The sequence below is a fragment of the Falco peregrinus genome, chromosome 13 (genome assembly GCF_023634155.1).
Source record: "Falco peregrinus isolate bFalPer1 chromosome 13, bFalPer1.pri, whole genome shotgun sequence".
In the NCBI taxonomy this organism is placed as follows: Eukaryota; Metazoa; Chordata; class Aves; order Falconiformes; family Falconidae; genus Falco; species Falco peregrinus.
This window is the reverse complement of record NC_073733.1, coordinates 1,140,819-1,162,082: the sequence shown is the minus strand read 5'-3', so window position 1 is coordinate 1,162,082 and position 21,264 is coordinate 1,140,819. Positions and strand designations below refer to the sequence as shown.

General features: G+C 62.1%; 1 protein-coding gene across 3 annotated transcripts; it reads right to left on the bottom strand.

The window, feature by feature from the left end:
- Positions 1 to 1,548: 1,548 nt before the first annotated feature.
- TSC22D3 (TSC22 domain family member 3) lies at positions 1,549 to 18,193 on the bottom strand. 3 transcript variants are annotated; one of them, XM_055818108.1, is made up of 3 exons: positions 17,717 to 18,193; positions 3,392 to 3,443; positions 1,549 to 2,810 (listed from the first exon to the last, which is right to left on the bottom strand). In XM_055818108.1, exons 1-3 carry the CDS (start codon positions 18,037 to 18,039, stop codon positions 2,565 to 2,567), a joined length of 621 nt encoding a protein of 206 aa, XP_055674083.1. In that variant the 5' UTR covers positions 18,040 to 18,193; the 3' UTR covers positions 1,549 to 2,564. The 3 variants fall into 3 exon arrangements, 2 of the variants coding, with proteins under 2 accessions (XP_055674083.1, XP_005236828.1); XM_005236771.4 differs by lacking the exon at positions 17,717 to 18,193 and adding an exon at positions 3,709 to 3,898; XR_008749686.1 differs by lacking the exons at positions 1,549 to 2,810; positions 17,717 to 18,193 and adding an exon at positions 3,709 to 5,859.
- Positions 18,194 to 21,264: the final 3,071 nt, after the last annotated feature.

Genomic DNA, 21,264 nt, shown 5'->3' with positions numbered 1-21,264 from the left:
GGTCAGATGGGGTACAGAGCTCATCACTGCAGCCCAAACCCTCCCCAGAGGGTTGCAGAAGGCTGGGCAGACAATTTCCCAGCAGGTGGGAGCCCAGTGGCACCCCAAACACCCACTGCGGTGAAATGGCCAGCACAAGCGCAGCAAGTACCCTGGGAAACAGCCATTCCATGAAACTGTATTGCCCCAGAGAGTGGCAGCACGGGGGATGCCCTGTGTGTGTGCGTAGATGCCCTTGGCCTGCATGTGCAAGGGATGCACGTACACACTGTAGGGGGTGCCTGTACCTTGTTTGCACACACACACAGAGCAGGGAAAGCAATCAAACACAGTACTCACACACCCAAGGCACACACATGTGCATGCCTAATTCTTGCACTAGAGTGTTGGCAGAGCTGCCTGTGCAAGGCTGCAGTTGGGTCCCAGCCCTGGGACAGACAGGGGACAGGCACCCTGCATGTTTTCGAGCTCCTGTGGCCTGTGTTTTGCTGTTTACCCACTGTTTCCAGGGTGTCAACCGTTCTCAGCTCCCTGGTTTTGCGGTGACTCACATTGGGCTGGGGCCAAGTCACCCGCACTAGAGCAGAAACCCAAAGCAGTGCAAAGCAGCTCTGCCAGCAGCGCAGGGCACGGCCACCTACCAGCTATCGTGGGCCTGGGGCATTCCCAGCCCCTTCTCTGAGCTGGGGCTGTCTCCAGCTGGCTGAACAGCCATGACCGTGGTATAAAACCCCAGGGGAAGACACTGCACCTAGCTTCAAACTATCCTGCCAGCCTGGGGCTCTGCTCACACACCTCCTGGTATCCTCCAGCCTTCAACCCTCACCCAAATGCCATAGCCACCCAGCATCCTCAGAGATGGAGGGTTTTGGGGTTTTTTTTCCCCTCTCCCACCTACCCCATGGGGTTGAATCCAAGGCTGGCTGTACCCTAGGATAGTGCCGGGGCACGCTCAGTCCCCATCCAGCACTGTTCAGTCCGGCTGACCCATCCTCTGACCCTCACACCTTGTTTCAAGATGGTCCAAAAAGTAGTAAAATAGAAAAGTCAGTGATGTCTGTGAGAAGCAACAAACCAAAAACACTGGAGGAAGGGCAGAGCTAGACTGGGGGTGCATACAGTTCCACAGTCTGAGAAAAAGCTTCCTCCCCACTCACCCCCCTCAGCCTGCCCTGCACACATCTCTCCCCTGTCGCAGGCATGACAGAGGCCAAAGACCCGGAGGCTCAGGGCACCTTTCCTTACTGTACACCTGCCCCTCTGGGAAAAAGAAAAAGGCACCTGCTCACATTTCCAAACTCCCATCCTGGCTCAGCCAGAGCAGTTGGGGGGGGGGCAGGGACGGACGACGACTGACCCCCACCTCTGCTGAAGGAAGTGAGCTGCCAGGTTTTTTCAGCTGTGGAAGCAGCACTGTCCTAACCCCAGCAGGTTTGCAGCAGAGCATCCTCACCAGTCTCATCCCAGCAAGTCCCAGCCCCTTCCTCAGCAACCCACACTGCCCGTCCCCCGACAACACCTCTCCCTTCCCAGCCACGGGGCGCACACTTGTATAAAAAGTAGAGTTTATTGCCATTTCTACCTAGATTTACACAACTGTGTCACCGCTTCTGACGTCAAAAGGGACGTCCTGTCACTTCCCAGAGAGCTGGTCAGGGAAGGTGAGGAACCCAGGAGCATGGGCCAGCTCCCTGCAACCCAGTGGGCTGGAGCACAGCCCCTGTTGTGCCCTGGTCAGTCCAGATCCTCCCAGCGCTCTTGCATGGCTCTGTCATGCTGGCTGCTAGAGGGGGGTGAATCCATCCCCTCCGTCATGCCGCTGGCAGCACTGGCCACCCAGTTACAGCTGCTTGCCATTCCAGTCTTATGTCAAATCCCCCAGCTGTACAGAGATGGGCATGGCTGGCCCAGAGCAGGGCACCACTCATGCACGTGTTTATACATAAATACAGCTACAGAAGATGCCCAAGCTAATAAAACAAGCTTTTTTTTCCTTGTAATCTCCACACTGATGTGCGTACAGCCATGCACTACACTGCAACTGCCACCACCGGTGCTACTCAGTCAGGTTTGGGTTCCAGCATGCTCCTGGGTGGCTAGTGGGACAAATCTGCATCGCTCACGAAAAAACGTTCTTCCTCCAACGTCAGGCTTTGCCAGAAAGAGACAAACCCCCCTGCACAGTGCAGCAAAGGCACAGGACTGTGTGCTCTCCTTCCAACCGTGGATTCCCATCAAAGTGCCAAAGGGTGCCTGGCACTGCTGGGGTGTCGTAGATGCCCAGGTTTCAGCAGCGCCTGGGACAGGCAGGCCAGATTTACTCCCAGCACATGGTGGGTGGTTGGATGGGGAGGGGTCAGCTGCCCACGTCTCCCTTGCAGAAGAGCACCCTCATGCAGGAGATGGCCACTGGCTCTGTTGGCTGGCCAGGCTTGCCCGGGGGGGGGCACGGCTCCATGCCGGGGTCAGGCAGTCCTTCATGTGAGATGAAGGCGGAAACGATTTTGCAGGAGATTAAGTAGAAAGAGTTCTGTGGCTCTGCCCACCCCAAGGACAGAGCCACCTTACACCGCAGAGCCCCCTGAGTGCTGGGCCGGGGCAGCTGCCCCAGGGCTCTGCTCCTCCGGGCACAGGACCTCCGCAGGGAGCCGGGACTGGAACTTCTCCAATTGCTCAGGGCTGGCGAGGGTCTTCAGGAGGCTGTTTTCACGTTCTAGCTGGGAGTTTTTCTCCAACAGTTCTTTGATTTGCTCTTTCAGGACCTCAACCTCCTCCCGCACTGCATACATCAGGTGGTTTTTCACAAGATCCTGCAAAAGGGCATTGAAGAGACTGATCACTTGATGATTACAGCCTGGGGGTTGCTCCCACCCTGCTCTGCAAAGCTCTGCCCCTAGCTGCTTGCCAAGTAGCATAAAGGCTTTTTCCAAAGGCTGTCCCTCCCCACCTCACCCTTGGCACCCTGGCCAGGGCTCAGTGCTCACCCATTGCAGACCCCGCAGGCAAGCACCCACAGCATCCCTAAGGTCCACCTCCCAGGTCTCGCTGCCGCCGAAGCCGTTCTCCAGCTCCCCTGCCCCCTCGGGGGTTTGGCAGACTGCAGTTCCCTGTCACCCATGGGACCTGGCTTGGTTACCCCCCACCCCCCAACCCCGGAGGGTCCTTCCCAGGTTCCCCCCCCAGCAGGCTCCCTGCGCACTGCAGCGCTGCCAGAGCCAATCAGCTCAGCCACCGGCGGGCAGACAAAGCAGCTGCTCTGCCGGCAACAGGCTGGGGAGCGGGGATCCCCCCTCGGGCAGAGCACCCACCCGGGGACCCCCCCGCCCACCAAATAAGAGCACCGGGGGGGTCATGAAGCAAGGTGCGCGGGGAGAGCAGCCCTGCGGCTCACCATTGCCTGCTCGATCTTGTTGTCGATGGCCACCACGCTGGCTCCGGAGGCGCTGGAAGAGAGCGGAGAGGCAGCGCGTGAGCAGAGGCTCCCCGAGCACAGCCCTTCCCGGGGGTCCGCGCCCACCGCGGCTCCCGTGCACCGGGGCCTCGCCCTTTGCCGGGGTCGGCGCACCGGGCCCCCCCGAGCAACAAGGCAGCCGGAACCCCCTCAGCACGGGCACAGCAGCAGGCGACGCGCCGGCCAGCCCCGGGCCACAGCGGAGAGCGGCGGGGCCGGGCGGACCGCACCGCGGCCGGTACGGGGGCTGCCCCTACCTGTTATCGAGCTTCACGGAGACCACGTCCCCCCCAAGCAGCGAGGAGAAAAAGGAGATGGAGAAGTTGTGGAGCTGGTAGACAGCCACCTCCATGGGGGACTGGTACATGCCGGTGCTCATGGCTATAGCCGCGGTGAGCTGGATGCGCAGGCGAAGCAAAACCGAACGCAATGCAGCGCTGCCCCCCCCCCGCCCCCGCTTATATCGGCGGCGTCCGCCCCGCCGGGCGGTGCCAGCGGGCCCGAGCCCGCCCGCCGCCCCACAGCGCCGCGCCCGGTGTCGGCCCGGTGCTGCGCCTGCTCCCCAGCACGGCACCGCTACCAGCTGGTAACGCAGCCTGGCACAGGCCCCCGGCACCCTGGCACAGCCCCCCGGCGCTCCACGGCCGCACTTCTGCGCCTCCCAGTTGCACCCCAGCACAGCGTGGCCCCCTCCCAGTGCAGGACCCAGGCTCTCCAGCACTCTGTCCTCTCTGCACCTCTCATCTGTACACCCACCCATCTTCTGCAACGAGAGTCCTGCCACCCCACCCCTCAACCCCACATTCCTGCGCGGCCCCCATGCCTCAGCACCCCCTTCCTGTGCTCCCCACGTATAACTGGGATGGGAGTTCAGCTGTGCGGGGGCCCCGCTTGAGGGACTGGGAAAAGGGGAAAACGCGCTGTGCCTTTGGGGTACGCACGCCTGCAAGCCCACGACCACCAGAGCCCGCCCCGGCTGCAGAGACGGGGCAGAAGGGAAACGGGCAGCCACGGGCGTGCAAAGCAAAACCAGGAGTGCAACCCCGGAACGGGAGTGGAAAAACAACACAGGCAGGCAAAACATGACCCGGAGTGCAAAACAAAACCGGACTGCAAAGCGAAAACGGGAGAGCAAAACAAAACTGGCGTGCAAAACAAACCCAGGGTGCAAAACAAGCCCAAGACCAGCGGGCGGCACGCCCCGCCCTTGCGTAACCGCCGCCGGCCGGGGGCGGGCGCCGCCCCGCGGCCCCGGCCGGAACTGCAGCGGCCCCCGGCCCCCCACCGGCCCCGGCCCCACCGCTGCCCCCCGAGCTGCGGGCGGGGGGGCCACGCTGCGGGGGCGCGCAGCGGGCTCCGACACTGTGTGCGCCGAGCCGCGTCCCCGCGGGTGCACACGCCCGGGCAAGCACTGGGGTCACACCAGGTCGGCCACCGCGCCCCCGGAGCGGCCCGCACATGGGGGGGAGGCAAGTTCCCGTCCTCCCAAACACCCCTAGCAACATGGTGGGGCTGGGGCTGGCATCGCCCCCCAGGTGTGACGCTCCCCTGCGCTCGGCCGTCCGCCAGCTCCAGGGCTTATCTCTGCCCTCCGGACCGGGAACCGGCAGGACTTTGCTCAGCCCCAGGCGCGCACCCCCCCGCCCCACTGCCGCCGCCTCCATGGGGCTTGTCCTCCCCAAACCAGGGTCTGATGCTAAACGAGACCCTGAGGGACAGCCCCCAGCACGGTGCAGCACCCGAGAATGTGTTAGTGCTGGCAGGAGCACCTGCACCCCAGAGATGCCACAGAGGACCCCAGATCCCCTGACCCAGGGGGCTGAAGGTGCCCAGCACCAGGCTGGTGGGTGCCAGCACGGAGAGAGGCCAAGGAGCCACAGCCGGTGGGCACGCTGCTGTGCCCCTGTCTTAGGGAAGGGGTGAGGGTGGGTGGACCGGTATCTCCCTGTCACAAAGGGAAACTGAGGCACAGTGCAGCATGGCTGCTGCTCAAAGCAGTGCCCTGCCAGCTTGCTCCCCAGCAAATCGGAGCCCCACCTCCCAGGATGGGATGAGGGCCATGGTGTCCTGAGCAGCCTGAGATGCTGTGTGGCCCATAAACTGTGGCCAGGCACGTGCAGGTGCCCTGAGACACACAGGTTTGATGGGGGGTGCGAAAAGCATCTTCTCCTCCCCGGTGTGGGGGTTGTGCAAGGGATGGGTGCTTCCTCCCCGGGGGGGCACGTGTGGGACCCGTTTGTCCCTCTCTCTGCTGGGGGAATGATGCACATCCCCCCTTGCCAACACCAGCCCAGCCCACGGCAAGCTGCTGAGCAGGGGGACTGGTGTTGCAGAGAGTGGGCAGGGGTCTGTCCCCCGCAGCCCCAGGGCTGGCACGTGTCCCTCCACCCTGCCCGCGGCCAGGCCCCACTCACCAGTCCCTCCTCCTGAAGAGGCTTGGGGAGTACGGTGGCTGGAAGGCCATGCTGGTGCCTGCAGCCCCGCTCCAGCCCCTCTGCTCGCCGGTGGCAGCCAGCACGCCAGCAGCAATGCCGACTCTGCCCGCAGTAGCGTCCCCCTGGCCTGCCGGGTGGCAGGGACAGCCTGGGTGCCGGCACGTCCCGGGGCTGCGGGCATGGGGTAAACACACTGGGTGGATGACCTCAGCCGCGCTCAATTGGCCCTTTCAGGGGCCGGCGGGACAGTGTGCCATCCCGAGCCGCGTGGGTGCTGAGCAGGGAGCGGGTGACTGCCCCCCTCCACGGGCAGATGAAAGGCGCTCTGTGTGTGCTTCTCCCCAGGGTGGCTGGCAGTGGGCAGGGGTGGCAGCCCCCAGGACAACAGGGCACAGCTCCGTCCCCTTGTCCAGGACAAGCCCAGGCCACCCACACCGAGGGTCTCATGACTCAGCTTCCCATTGCAGCTGAGGGAAGGTGCCCATCTCACTGTGGAGAGGGCAGGAGGGAAGGGGAGAGGCATTTTCTCTCCCACGATTGGGTGTGTCAGTGGTTGTGCCACCTTCTGTCTCCTGCAATGAGGTGGGCAGCAGCAGGGAGACAGGGTGGACAGATCCCAGCCTGCTCCTAGCCCTGGAAGCTGTGCCTCAGTTTCCCCACCTTCACATCTCCCATGCTATGGCTCCCCCAGACCTGGCCCAGCCCCCTTCCCAAAGGAAAGCCCAAAATTATTAGTGCCAGGGACCAAGGGCTCCAGGATGGACAGATCAGAGCTTGGCTCACAGTCTTTGCCTCCCAGATCTGGGGTCCTGGGTGCTGCCCAGTCGCTTCCCGACACAGTGCTTCAGCACCCAGGGCTGGGGAAAAGCTGGTGATTTCCACAGCTGCTGGAGCGAATCGGGGAAGTGCAGCGACACAGTGCTTTGGGAGGAAATTGCTTCAGCTCTGCCACCTCCAATATTTTTCCCATGGAGCTGGGACTATTGCAAAAATAAACAAAAGTAAGTCACTGACTTTGCTGCCATCCCTCCTGGGGTCTTTCCCAGCCCTGCACAGCCCTGAGCACCACCATCACTGCTTGGGGTGTGGGCTCCCTGGCTTTGAGGCTGGGAAGGATGCTGCCCTCCTCCATGAGACCCCCAGGGGAGCGATGCTTTTTAGGGGTGGAAGCACAGAAGGCTCTGCTTTCTTTTTCCTTCCTGGCACTTAATTAATGAGGAATCCCAAGGCAGCATGCTTGGCTGGGGGCAGGTCATGCTGGACATGGGGGCTGCCTCCTGCCCCTGGCACAGCCTCAGCCAGGGATGCAGCCCACCCCCTTGCAGCCCCCCACCTGCAGACCTACTCGAGGAATGTGGCTTCTGCTGCAGACACCCCTGGCTGTGTTGCTGGGTGCACGCAAATGTAGGCACACCTTGCAAACCATACATTCACGCAGACATGTGCAAGTCCTGCATGCACATGCATGCCCTGCACACACAGGCACACCCACATGGACATGCCCATGTGCATTTTCTAGCCCACATGGGCATGCACCCTGTATAGAGGTGCACACGCACGCATGTGCACTTGTGCATGCACACCCTACAAACATGCCCCTTCTGCATGCATACTGATGAATCCTGCACGTGCACTGCAAATATGTCCCAACACATGTGCGTTGCTGTGACTCACAGCTGATGCAGACACACACCTGGGCATGCACACAGTGTTGGCAGTGCGGCATGGGGGCAGCTCAGCTCAGGAGGCACCCCCCAGCCCACAGGGCAGCCCCACTGCAGCCCACCTGGGATCTCAGAGGTGGGAGCAGCAGTGCACAGCCCTCTGCCGTACCCCTGGTTTGTGCTCAGCTCTCCCCAGGGATTTGTATGGGAGGCCCTGTGGGCTGTCCAAACACCTCCCACAGCAGCGGAGTCCTGCATGGGGCCCCAGCTGTGCCCGGAGCAGTGGGGGAGCCCTTTCCCAGCCCCCTGTGGCCCCAGCAGATGGCCTTGCCAGGCTGCTGGCCCTGCTCCAGCAAGGCTTCTGGTAGCCGCTTCCTCTCCCACTGCTCCGTTCCTGCTCCGTCGGGGCCTGCCAGCAGCACAGCAGGGTGGGCAACATCCCCCCTTGCTCTTCCTAAGGAGCAGGGGCCATGGACTCGCTGCTACCCTACGGCACCAGAGGCCATGGTGATGGGCACCTTGGAGCAGGCCAGCCAAGAGGGGCCAGTGGTGTCAGCTACATCCCTGGGGTTGCAGCATGGCAGCTCTTGCCTCATGTGTGCAGCTATGGGATGTTCATCAGGCAGGGTCCCAGCTCGTCCCTGTGGTTATTTTAGGAACAATAACAGCAGCCACGATACAGTGTAATTGTGACACTAATTGTTGCTCTCTCTGGGGGAAAAAAAACCACCCTGTGGCTGTCATGGAGCAGCAAGGAGAGGTGGTGACACCAGCTACTCGCTGGTGTAACCTGCAGCAATGGCCCTGCACGATACCCCAAAGTTGCTTGCGACCCCCTCAGCCAGCCTACACACAGCCTGTGCCAAGCCTGGGAGACATCAGTCCCAATTCCCAATTGCCAGGTGACATTTGGTGACGACCCCTTCCTCCGCAACAGGATTCGGCAGCACGGACACAGCTGGGCTGCAGCCCCCAAAGGGCTAAGACCTGGCTGGACCCAGGGATGACAAGGAGCAGGACAATGGGATGCCCTGGCACCCCACACCTGCACCATGTTGTGGGTCAGAGGATGTAGCCCTGTCCCCATGGCCCTAGGGATGACATATGCTATTGCGCTGAGCCTCATGCGTTGAACCCCTGCCAGGCACTACGGTGCCACATGTTGAAGGATGCCCTTGCCGCCTCAGCTGCTGGTGGGAGCTGAGGGACCGGCCAGGGCTGCAGGAGCAGTCCTGGCTCCTCAGCCTCTGCTCTCCTCCAGCTCCAAGCCATTCGCACTGCTCTGTGGCAGTGTTCCTGGCTTGCTGTCTCCCAAGGACTCAGTTCAATGGGAGGAAGGCCCTTCAGAGGGTCCGAGGCGTGGGAAATGTTTATTGCCTGGCCTCAGAGACACTGGAGAGCAATACGGGAAAGGCGCAGAGCCAAAGCTGCCCAGGCTGCTCCGCAGAGTCAGATCTCCAGCTCAAAGGGTCAGAGCAGAGAGGGAGAGGAAAAGCCACCACTTGCAAACACGCAGCTAAGAAAATGCGGCCTTTCACAGCCTGAAATCCTGCAGCCGTGGCTGAGCTGGCCAAGGGGACTGGGGATGCCAGCGCCAGGGCCAGCTGCGTCCCACAGGAGCTGAAGGAAGGGTGGCTGGAGACGTGGGTGATGGGTGGGGCTTGTGGAAGCCCACAGTGGGAAGGGCTGGGTATGGAACCGGTCTGTGGAGCCCCCAGTCTTGCTCCACAGCCCTGTCCTGGTGCCGGGGAAGGAGAGGTAATGGCATGAGGCTGCCCATGGGCAAGGAGGCAGCTGTGTCATCTGCTGTCCTACTCAGCCATCCCACTCCCAGCACCCCAAACTGTGTCTGGCCGGCCCTGCACCACTGGCGTGGGGCTGCTGGGCCAGTCCTGAGGGCTGCTGGGCCAGAGCTGCCTGCTGCCAGGGCACACTGGTTGGCCAGCTCTTGGTTTTCTCATCCTGAAGATGTCCTGGCTGAGCTGTTTGCTACAGGCTTGGCATGACTCCCAGCTCAGTGGTTGCCTTCCAGGGGTTGTGTGGGACCTGTGGCAGCGCCATGCAACCAGGAGCCCTGTGACACGGGGACCTGGTTCACACCCACCGGGGCCTCAGAGGGCTCATAAATCCCTCAACCCAGGGCATCAGCTGCTCCAAAGAGAAACCCCTCCTGGGTACATCTGTAAGTGCAAGTCCTTGCCTGCAGAGCCAGTGCTGCTGGCCTTGCTGGACTTAGTCCCCGTCCCAGGGCTATGGGACACCAGAGCAATCGGGAGAGCCACTTTGCTATGTTGGGAAAGCCCAGGGAGCGTTTGCCATTGGGGAAGGCTGATGTGGAACCTGTCCTCCCCTCCCTTCACCAGCAATGGAAGCAGAATGAGCTCCTGCGGGTGGTGGGCAGGGGACACAGCTAACCCCCCACCAGGCAGCGGGGCACAGGCAGGGATTGCGGTGCAGGGACTTCTCCAACCTGTTGGGCTGGAGGCAGTGTGGGGAGGGCGGAGGGTGCTCTGGCAGGCTCCCATGTCCAGCTGTTGGGCTGCCTGCTTCCTCTGATAAAGGTACTTGGCTGTACTCCCAGTTCTGTTTTTTCTGGCGTGTGAGTGCACACCCCGGAGCTGGCCTGCTGAGGGCTGCAATTTTTCTTTCTCTAACTTTGTCACCAGCCCCTCTTCTTCCTCCAGTGCCCCTTGCCCAGTGCACCCCAGTAGCAGCTGCCTCCCAGCAGCAGTCAAGGAGCGGAGGTCAGAGATGACCCGGCTCTGGCAAAGCCCCACCCGTGATGCTGTACATAGGAAGGTTCCAAAGCCACAGCTTCCCCAGGCGTGCTGGGGTAGGAGGGGAAGAGGAAAAAGGGCTGATCTGCTTATTACCACCCCTGGGCCATGCAGCCCAACCTCCTGCCTTGCCTGTGTTTGTTGACACCAGCCCCGTGCTGCTGCCTGCACAACTCGGGCCAACTCAGAGGACGCCCTGCCAGGGGCCGTGCAGCAACCCTGGCCACCCTGCTGCGCCCTTGCCTGCACCCGGCCCATGCGGGGTCCCACAACCATGGCGCACTTAGAGGGAGCATGACAGGTATGGCACAATCCAGCAAAAAACCCCATGGTGTTCCCACCAGCATTGTGTCTGGTGGCGGCAGTGGGGAGAACACAGCCATCCCCCAGCCATACTCCCTACCTTTCGTGGGTCAAGGATGCCCAGCCTCAAGGAGGATGGGTGGACTGAACCCTCAGCAGAGTTCTCATCCACAAATCTGTCCGCAGAGCAAGCATTTCACACCCACGGGCACCATGGGGTGGAGTCCAGCAACTGAATTCCATGTTATCACCTCCTTTGCTTAGCCATGCCCTGCCCTGCAGGTCTCCTGCCAGCTCAGGCTGTGAGCTTCAGGTCTGTCCTTGTTTTGTAGCCCACTGTATCATCTTGGACAGTCCCAGCTAGATCATCCCCAGATCCTGGCTACCCTTCTCTGGTTTGGTTTCACGGAACTGGAGACAGAGCGGAGGTGGCTATGACGCTGAAGGGACCCCCTTGCCGCACCACGGCCATGCGGTGCCCTTGAACCTCCAAGTGTGTGGTGGGCAGGGGGCTGGAAGCTCGGGCGCTGCTCTCCCCTCACCCCTTGCTGGTGCACAGCCAGCTTTTCCAGAGATCTCCAGCCTGAGAGAGGAACCCCGAGGCAGGGCCTCCAGCATCTTCTGAAAGAAATCCCAGGCTGCTCTGCAAGCAGGAGCTGGTGCTCCGGAGCCACACTTGGTGCTGGAAGCTGCTGCCCTGGCAGCATACAGGAGTGCCTGGCTTGGTAATTGGAAGACAGTTCATTGTATAATGAGAGGACAGAGGCTGGAAAGCTGCAAGACAGCAGCACCTCAGCATCCCGTGCAACCCCAAAAGCTGCTCTTCCAGGGCCCACACTAACCCATCTTCAAGGAAACCCCTGAATCCTTCACTTTCCCCTTTCAAAGGTGCCCGAGCTTTGCACTCTCCTGCCTGGCCTGATGGAGATGCCTGGGGGGAGCCACAGCAGACCTTCAACACCCCTTCCCTGGGGCTGGCTGGCCAAGGGGAGCAAAGCCTGGACAGGCATAAGCCAGTGTGGGTCAGGAATAGGAGAAGAGCCGAGCTCCACTGGTGTATGAGCCAGCTGCCCCATGGGAGGTCAGGCAAGGACACATGCTGGGGCTGCACAGTTTCAGCAGAGCTGGTTATTAATACCCCGTCTGGCCTTTGCAAAGAATCTTGGGCATTTCGAACCAGGGACGCTTCGTTAAAACCCTTCCCTTCCTGACATTTCAGAACAATAACAACATGAAAGACAATAAGCTGCCAGCAGGACGCGTACCTGTGACACTGCCATGGCTGTCTGTGTGCCCGGCCTCGGCTGCCAGCCGTCACCTGGCTTGTGCCAACTCTTGGGGAAAACATGAGACAGTCCCCTGCCTCCAAACTGCCTGGAGCAGTCCTGCTCTGCACCACGGGCGGATCACCAGCATGGTGATCCCATGGGGATATCTTGTGCTGCCCCATGGCATCGGCCACCCTGCTGCCTACCTGGGCAGGGCTGCCAGCCCAGGGGAGTCACAGGCAGGGGTGGCAAGGACTGGATCACTCCCAGGGACAGGGGGACTGCAGCATGGGAAGGGGCCCAGGGCTTCTGCTCTGCTGCTGGAATCATTCTGCAGCAAAAGCCTCTCAAATACACACACACACGCATATATATAACTCTAAACACACAGACAGAGGATGACAAACTCCCGTCCCAAAGCCAGCAATGTGTGGCACCTGGATAAATATAACTCAGAGCTCATAGGCAAAGCACGGCAGCCTTTAATGCCTCTCTAGCCTTCACTCCCCATCACAACCCTCTGGGTATCCTCTGCCCTCTGCAAACTGAGTCTCAGTCACTTAACAAGGGCAGGATCCTCCTGGACCCTCTTCTGCCCTTGGAAGCCACCTTACAGTGGACGCACACATGCCATGATCATCTTCCCTGTGCACACACGCAGCTGCCAGGCTCTGCTGACACGTGCCCTGAACCCCTCTGTCCCACACAGGTCACTGTATTCAGTCCTCTCTGTGCTGTGAGGTGGCCAGGGAGATGGGTGCCAGCACAGAGGAGTACACCAGGGACACAGTGTGCCCACAGAGGCATTGCCCATGGCACCCACATCTGCGCCATGTGCCCGGTGGGAGCTGAGATGCTGTCTGGGTTGTAAAGGGCCTCCTCTGCGGGCCAGCCCCAGCTCACGGCCCAGCTCAGCATTCCCTCATTCCCTGTTATGACAGGCTGTGCCATAGCGTGGTGCAAAGCCGTAGTGTCCCTCCATTGCACCCTGCATCCAGGCACCCTGCTGCCAGCCTGGTCTGGAGACTTCTTGGGCCACCCCCCTTTGTCCCTGGGTGGCACGGCATGTGGGACCTGGGGGCCACAGCCCTGGGCACTGGAGGCAGGTGTGCCCACACCTGTGCTTGCTGTTGTTTTGCTCCAGCCTGAACTTTCTCCTCCTAGGGAATGAGCCAAGATACCCAAGAGGTGATAGCATACAAAGCAGGGGATTGTGGGTGCCAGAGGAACACCCCGATAACAGGCCTGATAAGGGCACCCTTGCTGCTGGCACCAGGGAACCTGAGCAGGTTTGTGGCCCTTGCTTTAGCAGCTGTGCTCCTATACTGGCATGGGAGGATGTGTGGATGCACATGCTCATGTGTGGCTGAAGTCCAGCATGGTGCAGGAGGACCAAGCAGCTCCATCTGGAGCCTGAGTCTGGCTCTGGGGCTGCTGGAGATGCTTCAGCCATGCTGGATCAAGCCCTGGGCTCTGCAGGTCAGGGTTAGATCACTGCTGGGGGTCTCAGACAACCCACATTCAGCATTTCCAGCCTGTCTCTGGAGGGTTCCTCCTGGCTGGGTGGTCTCTGACAGGCTCCCCATGCTCTTTCCTCGCTCCAGCGATGCTGTGAGGGATGCACAAGGTAGGGATGCTCGGGACCAGTTACCTACAAGGCTGATGCTCCTGCAGGAAACCGTCCTGCTTGGGGAGGGTGTGGGTTCCTGTTCAGAAAGGCCTTCTCTCCATGCCCTCACATGGAGGGCATCATGAGCTGCCCTCTAGGGAGACCTTGGCGGTGCCAAGAGGCCAAGCACACACGGAAACACTAGGTATGGGGAAGCCAGCTACCACCATGCTGGCTGGGCAACCTATCTCCCTGCAGACACTGGTGTGGTGGGCAGGAAGGTCTCTGACATCCCTCTGCAATGCCAGCGTTACCCTGAAATTATTCATCTGAGACCCAGGCACAAGCCTGACCGACAGTGGGCTGGGGAGAGCAGCCCTGTGACTGTGTGGCACCTTTCCCAGGGCAAAGGGGGGTGAGGGGAGCCAGCGGCATGGGAGGGGGTCAGCGCTGTGGGGAGAGAACAGCATCCTCCCAGGTGTGTACTGGTGTGTGATTTGAGCAGGGCCCCGCCTGGCTCTGGGTGGAGAAGAGGAGATATGTGCCAACCTGCTCACCCACATCGTCCAGCCCATGCCAGCTCTCCTGCCCAGCCTCTCCTGGATAACATCTGGCAGCCTGGCCAGCCTGTGCCCTGCTCTGCTCTGGGCAGCAAGGGGACACTTCTGCAGGTGCTGTGGGACCTGCTGCTCCACTGAACAGGGTGGGCAATGACACACCCTTTGGTCTGTGCCTTGAAAGAGGCTAGGGGCCACCTTCCCCTGGGCAAGCCAAGGGAACGGCAGGGAATTGCTGTGCTGCATGGAAAGGCTGGAGGAAGAATAAATGCAGGTAGGAGAAGCTGGGCAGCACCACCTTTCCCACCATAAGGTCAGGCCAGCAAGCAAGAGCTGCCCAGGCAGCGATGCCAGGGTGGCATTTGTGGCATGGCACCATTTGTTCCTGTCTGTCGGGTGTCACTTTGCAGCACTGATGCAGGAGGAGGAGATGGAGCCAGGGCGTAAAGGGCATCTCAGGGTGGCTGGGCCAGGGAGTGCATTCCTGCCGGACGAGTGGGCTGGAGCAACAAGGATGCATTGATGGGGAGAGGGGGCTGTGTGTGGGAGCACGTGTAAGCGTGAGAGAGGTGTGGGTGTGAGACTGGAGAGCTGTCCCGCTGGCTGCTCTGCCCGCCCCGGCCCCGCGGGGCAGGTCTGCCCAGGGAGGGGGCTGGGAGAGCCACCCTTCCTGCTCAGGACCAGTGCACCGGGCATTTGTTTGCTTTGCTCTCATGGGACAGAGCTGCATGTAGCCTGACCCGTGTCCTGTAGCATGGGTTGCTGAGCCCTGCAGACCACTGAGATGCCAGTGAGCTTTCATTTTAGCGGCAAGAATAGCTTGTACTCCAGGGAGTAGCTGACCTTGGCATGCCCAAATCCTCCCACTGCCTGGAAGAAGATGCCAGGCAGCCGGTCTGCTGTGCCCGCCTTGGCTTCCATGACAGGCATCTTGTCACCCTGGGACTCCTACCCCGTGACCCAGCAGGCTTCGAGGTGATGTTCCCACAGGCCAGGCTTGCAGGAGCTCCAGGCCGGGGAAGCCCATCAGCACTGAGCTCAGCCGTGGCACACCATGGTCAGCACAGCTTGGCAGGGCTGGCGGTGGCATGTGCTGCATTGTGCGCCATGCCTATCCCTGCCTGCTTCTGCGAGATCCAGCTCCCTCCAGTAAGGAGATTCCCCAGTGTGCCCTGGAGAGCAGGAGAGCCCTGCTCAGCCCCCTCCAGCCTCTCAGGATGAAACCATTTGTTCCTGGCTACTAGGCTATGACCAAGAGGGCCCAGCACAGCTGAGCCGAAGTCTAGTGATGCCAATGCCAACTGCACAGAAACTTGTCATCTCAGCCTCCTGTGGAGGCTCAAGTACTATCCTTCTGCCAGGGCACGCACCCAGCTCCAAGCAGGCAGGGTGCAGGTGTCCCAAGGACAGGCATGGATGGGCGGCACGGCCCCATTGAGGAAATGCTGGCCAGGATTTATTTCAGGCTTTGAACTTTAGCTGTGGAAGAGGTCGGAGGGGGAGCAGGCTACAGGGGTCTGCCCTGCTCCCAGCATCATGCCCCCCTGCCCTTCCAGCATTACATTTCCCTCTTCCCTGATCACATGTGGCCTGATCCTGGACGATGCCGAGGCTCAGGACACAACATACACCAGGGCATGGAGGACAGGCTTGGGCACCACAGCAAGGGGAACCAAGAAGCACAGATGTGGACAAACCCTGGTCCCTTGGCACTTCTGCTTGCTCACTACCTCAGCAGAGCAGACACTCACTTGCCAGGAGCACCATGGGTCCTGCTTCCGCAGGGATGTGTTCGAAAGTAGCCAGCCATGCTCAAATCACTTGCCTCTCACCCGTGGCCACCGTCACTATCTTCCCCAGAGGAGCAGCCCGGGTGCTTGGCTCCAACACGTGGACCTGACAGCCCACGCTGGGGACAGTGTCTTGCTCCCCCTCTCCACCCATGATGCCAAGTGGCTGCAGCCTCCCGGAGTGAAGGGAAATCTCTGGCTCCCGTTTACCTCCTGGCTGGGTGGGTTTGCTGTTTGCGCAGCCGGGAGCCCGGGCCGAGTGCCGGGTGCCTTGGCGAGCATCCTGGCCCCTCCTTCCCCACCTGAGCGGCAGCTCGGCGTTATGTAAGCGCAAGAAGAATGTCTCCACCGAGGATGGCTCAGGGGGAGCAGCCTGCTCAGCATGAGACGCTGGCTGGGGCAAGGAGGCATACACGTACCACCTGGGTGGCTCGCACGCGTGGGGCAGCTACGCGTGAGCCTGCCCGCCTTCCCGTGCTGGGCGAGGGGAGCGAAGGGTGGCTTGCTTGCCTGTGCACAGCCCAGGAACACGCCTACAGGTGCATGTACATGCAGGGAGGGGAGGGCATGGCAAGGTGTCTGCAAACATGCGGGTGCTGCTGCGCACCCCACTTGCATGCTACCTCACCCACAGCAGACGAACGATTCCTGGAGCTGCTGCCTGCCCTGCTAGTCACGCAGATGCCTGCCACGTACATGTGCCCTCAGCCCTGGGAGGGGAGATGCATCCATCCTGCTGAAGCCACAGGCACTCCAGGTGCTACCCCCCGGTATGAGAGCCCTGGCTGGGCCTACCAGCCCGCAGCACAGCCTTCTCCTTGCTGTCTCACTAGCCCTCCCGGATGGCTGGGCACCAGGTCTAGCCCCATCGCAGAGCCAGAGGTGCCAGTGCAGGACCTGAGACAGCTAGCTCTGTTCCCTCCCCATCCCTGGGGTCTCCCTCATCAGGGCCAGGGACCCTGCGGAGTGCCAGCCCTTGGGACCCCCCCCCCTTCAGTCTCTGCCCACCATGCTGGAGCTGGGGAGCAGGTTGGGACCCTGCACTCCTGCCTTCCCCAGCCTTGGCAGGGTAAAGCCCAGCCCTCTGGCAAGCTGAGGGGGGGCCGGCCCCGAGCCAGTGCCCCTGGCGCAGGCAGCCCCCTGCCAGAGCAGCCTGCTCTGAGCCGAGAGGGCGCAGCTCAGTCAGGGACCAAGTCGCTTTCCAGGGATGGGAAATACCACCCAGGCCAAATTTGTCTCCACTCCATTTACTCCAGGGAGAGACAGGGAAGCTGCTGAAAGAGCTGGATCTGGCAGTAGGACTCTCCAGCTTCCTAGTCAGTTTCTCACTAACTCTAAATGTGGCTTCTGAGGCAGCACTGCTGTTTCCCAAGTAACAAGCTGCCCCTCTCTATGCAGGACTAAGTGCCTGTTCGACCCTGGACGGTGTTCATGCCCATGCAGGCAACGTCTGCGTGGATAAGATGTAGCCAGAGAGATGAACAGAGTCCAGAGGCCGAGACACAAAGCTGGAGGCTGTTGTCACTGCGCAGACAGACACAGGACACCAACAGAGGGGCACCACTGGCCATCACAGGGCAGAGCCACCCAGACCTGCGCCCAGGGACTGGGCTGGCACCACGCACGGTGGGAGAACTGGGCTCCCTACCATGCATGGCTGCCCAGGCTTCTCCCCACCTAGAGAAAAACACCCAGCGATGCCACCCTACCCAGCCCCAGGGTCATACGGGTCCCCCTGCCCCTGCCAGCCCAGGGGGGCTGCAGGCCCCATGGCTCGCACCCGCACTGCCAGCTCCTGAGCACACGGGTCCGGCTCCAGGCACGCAGGCAGCAGCCCCTCGGCATCCGTCGTCGACACCCACCTGTGGAAGAGCAGGAGGATGGAGAGCAGGGTCTGGTCGATGTTCCTGTTGCAGATGCCCTGGTTGAAGAGGTAGCAGGGGTCCCGCACGACGGGCTCCAGCGAGTCCTGGCGCATGATGGAGCTCAGCTTGTCGGTGTTGAGGTTCTTGCGGACCAGTTGCTCCTGCAGCTGCCGGAAGCTGCTGACGGTGGGGCTGCCCAGGTTGTTGTTCTCGCCCCCGGCCCCCTCCTCCAGCCCGCTCCGGTTGGCCAAGTCCAGGCAGCAGCTGCAGCAGTCCAGCCCCACGGGCGACCGGCACTCCTCCGCGGGCGACGAGGACATCCCGGGATCCCCCCGCGCGTTGCCACGGCGGCGCAACCGGGGCCCGCTCCCGGGGCCGCGGAGGGCGAGCGGCGGCAGCACGCGCCCGGCTGCCGAGCGCAGCGCACGGCCGCCCGCCCCGGCTCCGCCGCCCGCCCCGGCTCCGCCGCGCTGATTGGTAACGGCGGCCCCGAGCGCACAGGCCGCCCGCCGCCGCACCCCGCCCCGCCGCCGCCCCCCCCGGGCACCCGCCCCCCCCCGCCGATCCTGCCCCCGGCAGCCCGGCGCACCCAATGCGTGGCTCCCCGAGCCGCTCCCCGCGCCCCCGCCCCGCCCCGGAGGCCTTCCTTCAGGGGGGTCGCACCCCCCAACCTGGGGGCTGGAGTTGGCCCGGGAGGGGGTGGCAGGGGGCCACGGTGCTCCCCCCCGGGGCGGGGACCCCCGCCCCACTCCGCGCGTCCTGGGGAGGGGGAAGAGGGGCTTGGGGAGCTGGAGCATGCCCGTGGCCTCAGCCCCCGAGGCTCGGGCAGGGGCAACGCAACAGCCCCTGCGGCTCCAGAGCGGAGACAGAAAAGAGGGAAGAGGGGAATAAAGCCCCCAGGCTGGCGGAAACGCCGGGAGCTGCCCGGCTGTGCCAGGGAGCAGCTTCACCAGGAGCCAAAAACAGGGCACAGGTGGGATGCAGCCAAGGTGCCCAAGGACGTGGGGGGAAGTTTTGGCTTTGCCTGCAGGGTGCTGGGCACACAAGAAAGGAAAATTTCTGCAGCGAGGGAAAAGGGACTTCCATAGCACTCCTGCATCCCATTGGGCACGTCTTGCCCGCCAGCAAGCCGCACTGATCTCCACGGGCTGCCGAAGGGCAGTTGGGGCAGAGCGTGCTGCCCTGGGGGTGCTGGGACACAGGACAAAACCAGCTGAGATGTGGGGACAGCTGGGCTGCAACGCCCCAGACAAGGAAAGGGAGTGTGCCAAGGTCCTGGAGAAGGAGCACAGGCAGGAACAGGGTGAGAGGGAGCAGACGGCATGCAGGGCGGCAGCTGGGCCAGGCCTGCCATCACCGGCGGTCAATGAACCCTCCGAGCCAGCTGGGAGATCTCTCACCCCTTTGGAAAGGAAAACATCTGGACAAAATGACCAGGAGCTGCTGAAGAAGGGTTGGCCGAGGATCTGAGAGGCAGCAGAGCTGCCTGAGGGAAGGAGCAGACAGGCTCTTAAAAGCCCACTGTGGGCAGGAGGGGAAGCGAAGGCAGCGGGAACAAGTCTCTATGGAGAAATTGCAAATGGATTGATAGAAGGAGTTGCAGAAAGCAGCACTCGGAGGACAGCAGCAGGTCTGAAGTGCACAGAATTGATAAGAGATGAACCGGGTCAAAATCTGGCAGGGCAAAACCATTAGAAGCACCAGAACAGGGAGCCTGGAGGCAGAGCGGCGCTTGCATGAGATGTTAATAGGGCGTCTAATGCCGCTGAAGAAAAGGCAGAAGTGTTCAATAAACATTTATGTTCCCTATTTGGCAAGAAGGGGGAAGATGCATTTGCATCACATGAGGATGAAGTACTTTCCAGTCCATTAGTAACCAAGGAAGGCACAAGACAACATCTACCACAGATAAACAGCTGTAAAAGTGACCAAGGAGACCTCTGGGCAGCACTTGTCTCAATCGGGCAGTACCGGGTCAAGGCAGGGTTCGGCTCGCTGGTGGAAGCAGCACTAGCAGGGTGCTCAGGCGTGGGGTGGGGGTGACTGGCAGCCCTGAGGTGATGCTGGAACTAGGCGAATTCCTGGAGGAGGGGAGACCCCCAGGCTGCCACAGGGGTGTCCCCTCTCTCTGTGGCACCGGTGGTTGCTGATGACTGTTCTCGAGGTGCTTTCTCACCCCTTCCAGCGGTTGCCCAGGGGCTGAGCCCCACTGGGAGAAGGGATGCCAGCAGCACCAGCACAGCCTGGCAGTGGGGCTGGCGAGGGGGTCCCTGGGTGACCCCACTGCTGCCAGGGCCCACGGGAGCAGGAGGGTGCTGAGCTCTCTTTCCTTCTATCCCTCTGGCTGGAAAACGGCTCTCGTGAGCTGGGGTGTGTGTGTCCTGTCTGGTGCTCCCGCCGTGCCGCCGTGCCGCGGGCAGGACCGTGCCCCACACCGGGCTCCGTGGGGCGGGCGGTGGGGTGGGTGCCCAGTGGGAGCAGCGGGAAGCTGCTGCCATCCCGTGGGCACGGCGGGTAGGACACGTCGCCGTGGCTGGCACCTCTTCACGCCCCCGCAGACCCCGCCGTGGTTTTGCCCCTCCGCTGCGCCCGGCGCTGCGCAGGGCGCTGCCGGCGCCGCGTGTCCCTCGCCCGGCTGCCGGCCGGAGTCTGGCCCGGGGCCGCGGCTATTTTCAGCAGGTCGCATCGCCTCCCTACTCGTGGAAGAGCCCGGGGTGCAGGTGGCCGTCCCCGCTGGCTCCTCCTGCCCTCCGGTTGCGGCTCCTGGCACCTCCAGCAGCCCCCAGGCCAGCATGCCTGCCGTGGGGAGGGCTGCCCCACACCAGCCCTGCTGCCCCCCAGCCGTCAGGTCCTTGCTCCGCATCTGCAACCGGCCCATGTCACGAGCTGCCATCTTCTTGTCTGCAAGCCTTGCGAGCCACGGTGAGCTCCCCAAAGCCCCAGAGCCACGTGGTGGGGACAAACTGGGAGCAGGCATCCGGCCCCGCTGTTGGTGGCAACAGCTGAAAAGTAGGTTTCCTATGTTTAGCTCTGGCCTTTTTGGGTCCTGCTGTTCTCAGGACCAGGACGGTGCTGATTTCTGCCTGCAAGCTCTGCACAGCCGCTTTCCTCAAGGGCACCCAGCTGCTCCATGCCCCCAGCAAGGCAGCTGGCTCCCCGGACTCAGGCAGAGGCACTGCCAGCCCCTGGTCAGAGCTGGCATGGGCCGATAAGCCGGAGGAAGCAAGGTCTCATTCAGGGCTGTTGCAGGCTTGGGGAGCAGGGGATGGCTCAGTCCAGTGCATCGCATGCAGACAGGCTGCCAATTGCGCTCTCAGCTCTAAAAGGGATCCCCTTCTCCTGGCTGAAATGTGGGGTGCTCTGCTCCCATCTCAGTGCAGGGATCCTAGCCCTGCCCCTGCTTCTCCTGCAGCCCCCTCCTCCAGCCCCACCCCTACGCCCCCCCCACCCCCCCCCCACCCCCCCAACCCCCGCTGGAGCGGGTGATGAGCTGGGAAGGAGAGCACAGGGGGAAATGTGTGGGTCTGTGGGGGGACCCAGGCTCA